The sequence below is a fragment of the Stegostoma tigrinum genome, chromosome 13, assembly GCF_030684315.1.
Source record: "Stegostoma tigrinum isolate sSteTig4 chromosome 13, sSteTig4.hap1, whole genome shotgun sequence".
NCBI lineage: Eukaryota > Metazoa > Chordata > Chondrichthyes > Orectolobiformes > Stegostomatidae > Stegostoma > Stegostoma tigrinum.
The window spans coordinates 25,018,488-25,031,326 of record NC_081366.1 but is presented as its reverse complement, the minus strand read 5'-3'; the positions used below and the strand labels follow the sequence as shown (position 1 = coordinate 25,031,326).

At 37.7% G+C, this 12,839-nt stretch overlaps 1 protein-coding gene across 8 annotated transcripts in view; it reads left to right on the top strand.

The window, feature by feature from the left end:
- LOC125458203 (gamma-aminobutyric acid receptor subunit alpha-1-like) overlaps positions 1–12,839 on the top strand; it is a 52,738-nt gene that overhangs the window by 16,021 nt on the left and 23,878 nt on the right. For all 8 annotated transcript variants that reach the window (XR_007248792.1, XM_048543224.2, XM_048543222.2 and 5 more), the window contains 3 exons: positions 732–814; positions 6,050–6,193; positions 9,566–9,718. Coding sequence is in view for 7 of the 8 variants with exons in the window: in XM_048543224.2 (XP_048399181.1) it covers positions 732–814; positions 6,050–6,193; positions 9,566–9,718 (380 nt within the window). In the remaining variant the exon portion in view is untranslated. The remainder of the gene's footprint in view (positions 1–731; positions 815–6,049; positions 6,194–9,565; positions 9,719–12,839) is intronic.

Below are 12,839 nucleotides of genomic sequence, written 5' to 3'. Positions count from 1 at the left end.
TGCTCAGCAAGAAGTTTAAATTTCCTGGAGTGATAACCATGTGTTGATCTCTGATCTTGTGATGGTTCCTGTAGCATACCTGACTGACATGTCTGATCTCCGACTATCTGGAGACTGGATGATCTGAGCCAATTCAACCAAACTGCTTCATCTATTGCTTTGGAGCCACTGAATCCCCAAAATGCCTATGTAAATACAGCTTTGATTGTGTGCTTACAGAAATATGAATTGCAAATGCTTGAATTAATGAAATATTATGACACAAATTAACATTGCTGCTCCATGTGACCTTGCTTTTTTTTCCATATGTGCAGGAGGCAAAATTTGTTCTTGGAGCATCACCTTGAATAGTGCTACACAGACTCAGATTGCATGCCTGGGTGCAAGCAGACTGTTGGCTGAGCTGTGAGTGATCAGCATCTTTCAAAGTTATGCTCCACAAACAAAAGTCTCCCTGCTGTATTTTATTTCTTGTGTACTATTAATGTTACAATGATGTTGGCTGTGTTTTTCTATTTCAAATCTATTTATTATTTCACTGATACTTATATTTGATTGTTGCTGAAAAATGCTGCTGAAGCTTATTGTCTTGCAATCATCTGGGTATAATTACACCTGTATCACAACTCAGAGAAAAACAATACCTATATTTAATTAATGCAGGTTAAAATCTTTTGTACTATGTCAAAATAAGGATTAGGCATTTACATCACAAATTTGTTTATTTGTAGATTGACCGTTCGTGCTGAGTGTCCTATGCATTTAGAAGATTTCCCAATGGATGCTCATGCATGTCCTCTAAAATTTGGCAGTTGTGAGTAAAAAAAACTTGTTTTAATATCTACTCTTAGCTGTAGGTGTTTTGTGTAAGTGCAGGCTCTTAAATTAATGATTTTAGTTGCAGAGGGTATGGACTATTCAGAGCATACGTTTGGCTCTTGTTTTTTGAAAGAAATAAATATTACCATAATTCCCTTTTAATTAGTACTGTTCACTATTAGGACAAATGCTCAAGAAAGCCATCTTCTCAGTGGCCTTTTTAATGGAAGTAGATTCACTTTTATTTTAGGAGGCTAATATCTTTTTTATTAAAGAATAATGATTACTTTTATTCTAAAGGAAAGTACCAAATAAATATAATTTGATTCAGTATTCCATTTTTTGATACTTATTTGAAAAATGTTTAATGGAATAAATATTTAAAATGTTATGCTTAAAATATTTTAATAAGCTTCATGAATACATGATTTATTATTGTGCTGTATTTACTAATTGACATATTACAGAGTAGTATATTAGAAAATTAGGAGTGAAATTTTCAATGGGGGTCTCAGCCATCAGCTGCAAAGCCAGTGCAGCCCTGTATCATCACTTAGGAAAAACTTGTGCAGCTTGTACCATTTGGGCATTTAATAGGGGTCAATGGGCAGCCTTCATTCAGGATCAAGGCCACCGATAGCAAAGTCAGAGGTGACAGAAGGTTGGGTAATGAGAACGTCATTGGACTCGTAATCCAGCAGTCCACCCTCATGTTCTGAAGATATGGCTCAAATCCTACTATAATAGTTGAACTAAGTGGTGGGAATCTGAAATTCATTATCTGAAAGGGTATCAGAAACTCTTGTAACCTTTATGCAGTATTTCAATATGCATTTGTGTTACTGCAGCCTTCAGTGTTAAAGGCCTAAAGCTAGAAAACATGTTTAGTGTAGTTAGATCTTTGTTGACTGCTGCAGATGCAATGGAATGAGTGGCCTAACGTCTGTGGAGAGAAAAAGTCTATGATCCTATGTGTCAATGAGTTATCGAATGCAGGACAAATGATCAGATACCAGCCTGCTCATATGAGCTAACTGCCCAATGATTCACACCATTTTGAGCCAGTCACAACTGCGTTGGGCTGGTCACTTAACCAGAATTCCCCAGATTGGCTTTCCAATGTCTTTCTTCTACAGAAAGTTTGAGTCAGGGTGCACTTTCACGGTTATAGAAGAAAAAGACTTCATTTGGAAGTTTTTATATTGCCTTTGAGTTCTGCTTAAAAAAAATGTCCAGGATTGCTGCATCTTGTGCAAACAAGTAAAACAAAATGCAGCTACCTTTGCAAGCAAGCCCATAACAGACAAAGAAAGAAAACCCAAGGAACGGAAATCTCATGCCAGCAACTTGTCTCAAGCTCAGTCATCCAAGTTATCCTAATCTATTTGTAGCAGTACTTTCTGGGTGCAGATTGGCCTTAGCGTTCATCTATATAGTCAGTGGAACCCTTTAAAAAATGAACATGTTCATATTTCATGGCAAATAAGAACAAGTGTAGGCATCCCACATTTATGGAGGAAATGTAAAAGTTGCACTGAATGGATATGACTGAATTTCATGATTTGAAGTTGTTTAAATTTCAAGTTCTAAAACATGAAAAATGGTTCCAGTTATCAGTGAAGGAAATCTAAAACACATGCTGGAGTGCCTTAATTAACACGCCAACTGGTATAGGTTAGGCAAAGAAAAGCGTTCTTGAAAGTTCACAGTTGAGCCCAATATAAATGCTTGGCAGTTTCAAAAGCTCCAAAACCATTTCTCTCAGCAAGGGGTGACAGGGCTGAGGTCACAATGTGGTTGACATTTTAGGAGGCTCTTAAAGGATTAGCTGTAGTGAATAGAAGTTTGTCTTCATACCAGCTTGACAACTTTAAAATGTTTAAATGCTTTGATCATGTTTCATGGATGAGAATTCTTTTCATTATCAAGTGTGTTCAAATGAATGTGATCTTCGATTGTTAAAAGTTTAATTATTTTTGTCATCTGCATAGCTCCTGAGATTGTCCATATTAGTTACTGGATGAGAGGCTATAGAGGTGGTATGAAGGTTTGTGGTGTAGGTGGCACAGGTTCTTGAGATATCATAGGGTTTGCCATCAAGTTGGTTGAATGTGAGGGGAGAGGGTTAGAAGGCCTAACCCAGTACGATGTCTCTAAGAACTGAGGCAGGCCTTCTCACCAGCTCACTATGAGAACAGCTGACCTGACTTGTTAACATCACTCAGACTGCTCCTGCAGAGCAGAAACCATGCATCTGGGGTAATTTCCCCATAAATGGGTTTGTCGAGTCTGGAAATTTCCCGGCACAAGCTTCCCGCTCTGATGGCACAATCGAGTCCCCTGTGTGAGGGAATAAAAGATCAAATTCAAAATTGGTAGTTATGCTAAAACCTTTGATGTCCACAATAAAAGACCATTCAAGACTCTGAATTTTTATTGATGAGGAAATTAGCTAAATCTTTAAAACTTTAAGGAATGGAAAAGGAAACATATTAATAATATAAAACCCAAATACAAATGTCTGAATAATGCAGGATGAAATATGCTATAGGTGCAAAGGCAGCCATGCACTTCTTGGACAAGAGTTGTAATAGACATATTCACAGTGCATGGGCAAGTTTGTCTGCTCATGGATGGATTACATCTGCAAATCTCCCAATGTTTAATGTAGCAATGCAGTACAACCAGCAATGACTGCTATTTTCAGTTTATTTAGTAATTTGAAATGTCAAACAATGGAGTACAGTACATTGGTAATCTGCTTCCAGACACATGTGCGATGTGAGGAATGATTCATATCGCATCGTTACCCCAGTATTCCTTCTCTAACAGTCTTGAAACAATATAGGACATTCAATGAATTCAATAATCATTAAGTGGTGAGCAACAAAGGTAAATTTCCACATTGTATTGTTGCAAAAAATGTGTAACATCAATGGAGAGGGGATTACCATTTCCTATGCTTAAAAGGCAAGGATAACTAAGTTGCTCAGCAACTGACTATCTAGCTGTTTCAACACACAGGATATCTTCTCTCTTATTCATAACTATATTTGAGAAAAGGACAATGAACAAGCAGGTGGAGAACTGTCAGAAATGCAAACTAGGCCAAGAGTGAGAGTTCGAAATATAACCACAAACACTAGGATGCTAGCAAAAGTTTCTGAAGTGTGAATCACACCATGGAATCTCTGCAAGAAACAGGCCATTCGGCCCAACCCCAACTCTCCAAAGAGCATCCCACCCACAAGCATCCCCCAATCCTGTCCCTGTAACCCTGCATTTACTATGGCTAACCCACCTAGCCTGCACACCCCGAACACTATTGGAAATTTAGCATGGCCAATCCAGCTAACTTGCCCATCTTTGAACTTGGGCACCCAGCGGAAACCTGTGCAGACATGGGGAGAATGTGAAAATTCCACACAGAACGTCACCCGAGGGTGGAATTGAATCCAGTTCACTGGTGCTGTGTGCCACCACTTAACTACCACGCTGTCCTAGATCATGCAAAATAATTATTGGTCAGGGATCAGAATTTCAAACGTACAGAAGCCAGCTCAGACAAATAATGCCAAAGTAAATGTTTATGAAGAAAGCGAGGAACAACATTCCAACAGTACTGCAGTGTTGTTGAGTAGTAGCAAGCAGCTAAGACAAGCACATTCTCAAAGAAATGCAACAGTGAATAATACAACTCTTCAGGTAGCCATACAGTGACCAGTTCAGGAAAGTTGTCAAATATTTTAAGGTTTGGTTTGAATTTTGCAATGTTAATCTTCAAAATGCTGTTTATGTGTTTATCAATTCTATAATTATATAATAATCTGTGCATACGCTTGTATATCTGTGTAGGATAAGATTTTAAAATCTGAAGAAGTAGGATGTTGTGTTATATCTCACTCAGTTTGGTAATGTACCTTTAAGAAACATGCTCATGATATTATCAATGCATCATAATATGTCACTTGAGGCTATAAAGATCCCATACTCCATCTTATCTCAGATCACTTAGAGCACAATACTCTTCTGTTATCACTTAATAGCTTAATTTTGCACGGGCACCTAGGAGCCTGATAAGCATAATGTTAGCTGTAATAACTGATTCTTCAATGCCATAATATCCATCCCTAATTGCTTATGTATTGTTGAAAATAGAGACATTTTGCCAACGCTTTTTATCTTGTACTCATCAGGACAATTTTGAAGAATGCAAACTAAAGGGAAAGCTAATATTTACATTGTATGAGGGAAGCATGCTGACTGATTGTCAAGTAGAATCTGATTGGTCGAGGCATTGCCAGAGTCAGTGCAGCAGTTAAGGATGATTGATAGTTAACTTCAAGTAAAGATTTTTAAGATTTTAAACAAAGCATGTTGAACTTTATCATTGCAATGAAAAATGAACCATTGAATGGCTTTTGTATTTTGTTCTGTTATAGAGTCACAGAATCATATGGCGTGGAAACAGGTCCCGCAGTCAAACCAGTCCATGTCAACTATCATCCCAAACAAAACGAATCCTACCTGCCTGCGTTTTGTCCATTTCCCTCCAAACATTTCTTATTCATGTTTCCTCTAAATGTCTTTTAAACATTGTAACAGTACCCACATCTACCAACTCCTCTGCAACTTCAGTTCACATATGCACCACTATCTGTGTGAAAAGTTGTCTCTAATGTCTTTTTTAAAATTTTTCTTCTCCAAACTTAAAAATATACTCTCTAGTCTTGAAATCCCCTAACCTAAAGAAAAGAAATGTTGCAATGGGAAGAAACAGAAAGAACATGAGCACACATTGTGCTTCCTGCTGATATGTTTTCTAAATCCAGATTCATTATTGAAGCTTCCTGAATGAAATGGGGATAGTTAGGTTCTCTTTTCTAAGAGTTTCATTGTACTCTGCAGCAGAGTAAACTCTGACATTGATACCAAATTTATACTACAACTTCAATATAATTGCCTATTAAAACAATAAGCGTTAATTCTTCTGTTACTTCTATTAATATACTCTTTTCTGTTATCCATTTGGGGGGTCTCTCACTAATATTTAGGTGCTCCTTAAGTGTCTGGCAAAAATTGGTGAGGGGGAAACAAGAACCTGTTGTGACAGATCATGTGGATTGGCCAATGAACTGTGTTATTACAATTGTCAACTGTGCAAATTTTCCTTCTGTGCATTCACATGTTATGAGCAATTTGCAATAATCCTTTTCACTTTCCAAAATAGATGCATACACAACATCTGAGGTCATGTACACGTGGACACATGGAGCGTCCCAATCAGTTGTTGTAGCTGAAGATGGCTCTCGTTTGAATCAATATGACTTAATGGGACAAAGTGTGGGAACAGTCATTATTAAATCCAGTACAGGTTTGTATATGTATGTTCTTTACACTGATGATCTTTGTATGATTTAATTTTGGTTTTAAAAGTTACACTGGAAGAGTGAAAATGAATATTATGTATATACATTGTGCTGTGTAGAATGATAGTAACACTGAGAACTGACAGTTATTTTATAAACAGGAATCATTTCATTATTCAGGAACTTTACATGCTTATTCAGTAACAAAGGTTTTACACTAATAACCTAAGTTATTAACTTGCAAAGTTTATGAGCTTGTTTTTGTCAATGCAGCAGTTCCTCTAATTTGACCATCACATTGAAAGCTTGATAAAATATATTTTGTATATTACTCAGAGGATCCCTGGTAAATATTTAATATGATTCATGATAAACAAAATTATTGGCTGAAAAATTTCAATCCACTTAAAAATACTTCTGCACTGAAGATTCTTGGACAGGGACCTTCTGACTTATACCTGTCCAAGGATCCTCAGGCCTAGCAGCAGGGAAGGTCATTGTTAGAACAATATGCTTTTTAATGCACAGTGTCAGTGCGCAGGGGTTGGGTCAGATCCATGGATCAGGGGTGGTGGATCAACTTTGGATGGTGATCGGGTTGAGCAGCATTTCTGGTTGGATCCATGGTGTGTGGTGGGTATCAGATTGGGTTGGAAGTTAAGTCAGGAATGCGCAGGGTCAGGTTGAGTTGGCGGTGGGGGTGTGCAGTGGATGGCAGGTGACTGTTCAGGTCCAGCAGGGTCTGCTAGATTGGGGTTGACAGGTTCAGGGTAGTGGTGCTGGGTATTCACTGTACATTGTGGGGTTCACAGGGTGTGGGTTGAGTTGGGGGACAGGTTGGGGTGGGTGTTGGCTCACAGATTTGGTTTATTGTTGGGGATTTGGTTGGGGGTAGGTGCCATGTCAGTAAGACGAGATGGGTAGGGCTGGGTGTTAGACCTCATGTTGGGGTGATGGGGTCAAGAGTGGGTGTTGGTTTGGGTCTGGTAAGATCAGTTCAGAGGGTGAGGGGAAGTTTGGCAGGTGTCAGTTCAGATTAGGAGCGGATGTCAGGTTAGGGTAATGGAGGGTGCAGGTAAATGTCAGGTCAGGTTGGTCCAGGGGGCAACTTTTCACACAGATAGTGGCCCATGTGTGAACTGAAGTTACAGAGGATTTGGTAGATGTGGATACTGTTACAATGTTTAAAAGACATTGCATTCATGATCTATCAATTTCAGAAGTCAAATACATGTAAATTTCTGAGATAAATTAGTGATCCTATCTTCTTAGTGTATTAACTCACTGCAGTTCCAGATTATCAAAAAGCAGTAAGTTTCAGAAAAATTGTAGAACATTTTCAGAAAAAGATGTGAGATATGGTGGGTGTTGGGGAAGTACCTGATGCAAGGATGTCAGGAACTAGGGACTATAGTAACTAGCAGGATTAATGCTACTTCCTAGATTTTATCAAACGAATTGAAAGCAGCATCAACCAAATTCATTTGTTAAATTTAACATGAAATTAATCTAAAATCAAGACACATGCAACACACACTCTCACAACTTTCACACACTTTTCATAGCTGAGGATATTGCTTGGGCCATCGTTCATCTGGTAACACGGGCTGCAAGTTCGATCCAAGTCATAGAGCTGTTACAAAATTCAAAGTGTGTCAGTCCCCAGCACACCCTGTGCTTAGTACATGCCAAATTAATAATTAAAACAGTAGTCCAAAATACTGCATACAGCAGTGATCACATTTACAATAGCAGCGCAATGTGAACTGAGTGACTGATTGAGTTGAAGAGAAGATCAAGTGGCAGATATGTTAAATGCGAACTCAATTGGCACTTAAAATCATTACAGTATTAAACAGCTTGAAATCAATCCGCTCTGATATATTTTCAGACACAAGTACATCTTAATGTTTGGCCCCACTTACTGCTTCCACTGATTGACAGTACTCTAATTATTAGGCTACCATAAAGATGCCAGAACAGCAGAATGTCGAAGCAAAGTCTGACATAGTCAAATCCCATTGCATTCATGATTTCAGAAATCAAGCTCTATGTGTAAATTTCTGAGATAAATTAGTGATCCTATCTTCTTGGTGCATTAACTCACTGTAATTCCAGATCATCAAAGTGCAGTAAGTTTCAGAAAAATTGCAGAACATTTTCAGAAAAAGAGGTTAGAAATAAAAGAAATGCTTGCATTTATATCTCACAGGAGGACCCAAAGGACTTCACAACCAATTAAATAAATTTGAAATGTGGTCACTGTAATAGGTCAGAATCATATTAGTCAATTGGCTTTCAGCAAGTCCCCACAGACAACATTATGATAATGACCAGGTAATCTGTTCAGTAATGTTGGTTGAGGGATAAATAACAGTCAAAACATTGGAATAACTCCCTTATACCTCTTAAACACAGTAGCTTGAATTTTTAGCATTTATTTGAGAGGGTAAGTGGATTCTCGATTAAAATCTTTCATGAAAGATGGTAGAACCAATCAACCAGAGCCAAGTGTCATCAAGACTTTGTACTCCAAAATTTGAAGCTGCCCATCAATTTGTAGCCTATATACAACATTCTGATCCAGATGTGAGAGTGCTATTCTTCAACCACAACTGACAGTTAAAATGTATAGATGGAGATATAGAATACCCAATCTAACTTGTAGGTTAGCATTTCAGAATCATTAAATCCTTACAGTGTAGAAACAGGCCCTTGGCCCAAACTGAACCTCAGTACATCCCACCCAGACCCATCCCTCTAATCTACCCATCCCTGAACACTATGGGCAATTTAGCATGGCCAGTTCACCTAACCAACACATCTTTGGACTATGGGAGTAAACCAGAGCCCCTAGAGGAAACCCATGCAGACATAGGGAGAACATGTTAACTCTGCACAGACAGCTGCCTGAGGCTGGAATCGAACATGAGTCCCTGGTGCTGTGAGGCAGTTGTGCTAACCACTGAGTGACCATGCTGCTTAAATCATAATGTTTTAATTTTGTTCATGAATAATTCATTTATTTATATAATACTTTAGATTGTGCTTTATATTTATATTCTGCTCCTTATATTGTAGAAAAATGTGTTAAATAGATTATTTATTTTAGATATCGTAATATTTTCTACACTTGTGATCTCACTGACTGAAATTGCAATTATAACAATACGACTGAACATTTAGAGTATTGTTAACCTTAATTATGTTAATATTTTGAAGATATTTTACTTAAATGGGACATTTTATGCACACCATTTGATAAATTATGTGAAGGAACAACCTACACTTGCTATTACCGAGCAATAACATCTGTGTGTGGGGTGACATTTTTTTTTATGTTATCTAGTTTTAATTCTGTGTCTTATACTTTCCAGGTGAATATGTGGTTATGACTGCTCACTTCCACTTGAAGAGAAAAATTGGCTACTTTGTAATTCAAACTTACTTACCATGTATCATGACAGTTATTCTCTCACAAGTGTCATTCTGGTTAAACAGGGAATCTGTCCCTGCAAGAACTGTCTTTGGTGAGTTGTTTCAGAAAAAAAACGCTGACAAATAGCTTGAATATTTTTATGTTCATATGTTTGACCATTTATCTTCAGTTATAGCAAGATAAGTCTAATCAATTTTTTTCAGCTTTTTCTTTAAACATTCTGCTTCTCATGGTGAAAAATGCAACTATACATGTCATGTCAACTTCACACAATTCCACACAGCTTAGGTGTAGAATGAACTCCCCTTAAAATTTTCAAAACAAGTTGTGACTCCATTTTGCAAAATGCATTTGTTTCCCATGACAGTGTTCATTTTTTTTACTGAGTTGCATTATTATTTAGTTGCTGATATTTTTGTGCTATATACTAGAATAAATAAGAGCTAAGTCAAGACATGCTCAAACTCAGCACTTGTACAAACCTTTAGCACAAAACCAGCACAAATTTGATTGCAGTCACATTTCTGTACTTGCAATGAGTAATACTTCAGAAATCACAATTCAATGGGTGTGTAATTATGATGTGACAAATGTAGAAGTCAATTGTTAATACCTATGGATTGCATTTAACCCTTGGTAGGTTTATCTTGGCTCGCTGAAATTAAAAACCACAAGATGAATTTCGTGAATTTATATTGCTGACAGGGGCACAGGCCTAGCAGTTGTCTGATTATGGGTTTGTTGCCTTTGGTTTACTGCCTTTCAAAGTTGAATTACGAACCGTGCATCCACAGATATCTATTATGAGCAGCTAGTGGATAAGACTTTCCATTATTCATGAAAACCTAGTAAATGATTCCTGCAAATAGATTAACTTACCTTAGAATCATGACCTACTTTAGCATAACAATTCATGCTTCAATGAGCATCCAAGTCACTGCCAAATGTACATCCTTTGTACATGGATAAAATACTTGGATGCTGAAAAGTTTGCATTTAGTTTAGACAACCTCTGACTAAACTTTAAATATTATTAATGAATTAAATTTGTGGCATGTCTATAATATGAAAACAAAAACACTGCACAGGACTCTACATCTGTTTGTACTTTATGTCCAGATAACCTAGAGATGCTGAGAAATATTTCATTCATTTAGGTTTAGTTAAACCATTTATGAAGTACTACTACGTTTTGAAGAGGAGATTATCCAAATCAATTTAAATTTAAAACTGTAGTTTGATTATGGGGTCCTGAAGCACAATCTGAAATTGAGTGCCAGCAGATGGGTAACTAAGGGTATTCACTGAAAAAAGGAAGGAGACCCTACTTTGCTTTGCTTTTTCACTTTTTTCAGCCTCTAGAAATTGGTTCTTACCCTATTACAAGGTACAAAACTTGCTGCTTTAAGAGTAGTTGCTAAGTGCTTAAAGTCTTTTCCATTCCTATGCATTAAAATAGTACAGAAACTAATGGTAGGATTAATAAAATGCATAAAGAAGAGAAAAAAGATGACAGAATAAAATAATTCAGTAATTATTTAAAACACACAAAGGATGCCAGGACAGGTGGTGTGTCATGGCTGTAGCATGCGGAAGCTCCCAGATGCAAGTGTATTCCAAACAAATGTGCCTAAAGTCAATGTTTGCAACTGTCACAGCTTTGGTTCAGAATTTATGAGCTGGAGGCTAAATCACAGATGCTGTAACATATCGAGAAGGGGAAAAGTTGCATGGATATTTCATACCAAGAGGCAGCCTTTGGACAGGCTGTTGATTTGGTCACTTGCCATAGAAAGGAGGTGTGCCTGCGAATGTAGGAGGTGAGGAAACTCACGGTCTAAGGGAGAAGTAACCTTTGAAATTGTCCAACAGGTTTGAGGTTACAAACTACCTGTCATGATGTAGGTAACCATTCTAGTGGAGAGAATGGAAAGAAATGAAGCAATATTAGGTGGCAGCATAGTCAGATGGATTGATACAGGCCTCTGCAGCAAAGAGCAAGAGTTTAGAAGTCTTGTGTTGCTTGCCCAATGCCAGGCTTCAGGAGATCTGCTCAGGGTTGAAGAGGACCTTACAGTAGGAGGGGAAGATCCATCATTGTAATCCATGTAGTTACCAATGACATAGAACGATACTACATTGTCAGTATGAAAAGCCAGGCACCGTATCAAGAAACAGAATCTCAAAATAATAGTTTCTGGACTATTACCTGGGCCCTAGGCAATATTTCACAGAGAAATTATGATTTGAGAAATGAATACATGGCTGAATGACTGGTATGGTAGAAGTGGTGTCAACTTTTTGGGCAATACCACCAGTACTGGGAAATGAGCGATGTTAGGATGGTCTCGACCTGACAAATGTTGAGACAGGTATAAAAACTAGGGACGGAGACAGGAAATTACGCTAAATACAGGAGGCAAAGAATCAAATATAGAAAGATGTGATAAATCAAAGAGTAGAGACCGGGCCAGAGAGAAAGTGGTTAATATGGAAAATGAAAAACAGATTGTGACAGGAAGGGATAAAGAGCATAAAGTCTAACAGATAAGGTAAGATGTTAGAAAAGTAATAAGAGGATGCAGCAGAAAGATTTGTACCTGAATGTACGTAACACTCAAAACAAAACGAATGAATTGAGAATGCAAATGGAAATAATATGTAAGATCTAATAACCATAACAGAGATGGCTTCAGAATGTCATACACTGGATCCTGAATATTGAAAGGTGCAGGGCATTAAGGAAGGACAGGAAGCTATTCAAAGGTGGAGGGACGTTTCCGTCACTTATTTGCTTAATTAATTAATTATCATAATAGATGACCTCAGCTGTGGAGGGAGTGTAGTGAAGGTTTACCAGGCTGATTCCCAGGATGGCCAAACTGATATTCTAAGAGAGACTGAATCAGTTAAGACCATGTTCACTGGAGTTTAGAAGAATGACTGAGGATCTCAGAAAATCCTATAAAACTCAAACAGGTCTAGATAGGGTAAAAAGAAGGAAGGTTGTTCCTCCTAACTGTGGTGCCCACAACGAGAAATCACAGTCTATGGATACACAGTAGCCTATTTGGGACGGAGAATGAGGAGGAATTTCTTCATCCAGAGAGAGGTGAGCCTGCAGAGCCCCACAATAACATACCCAGCTCCTTGATTGTTCTAAGTATCTCAGTATAACAAGTTGCCAGCCCTTTTTTCTATACTAAAAGACA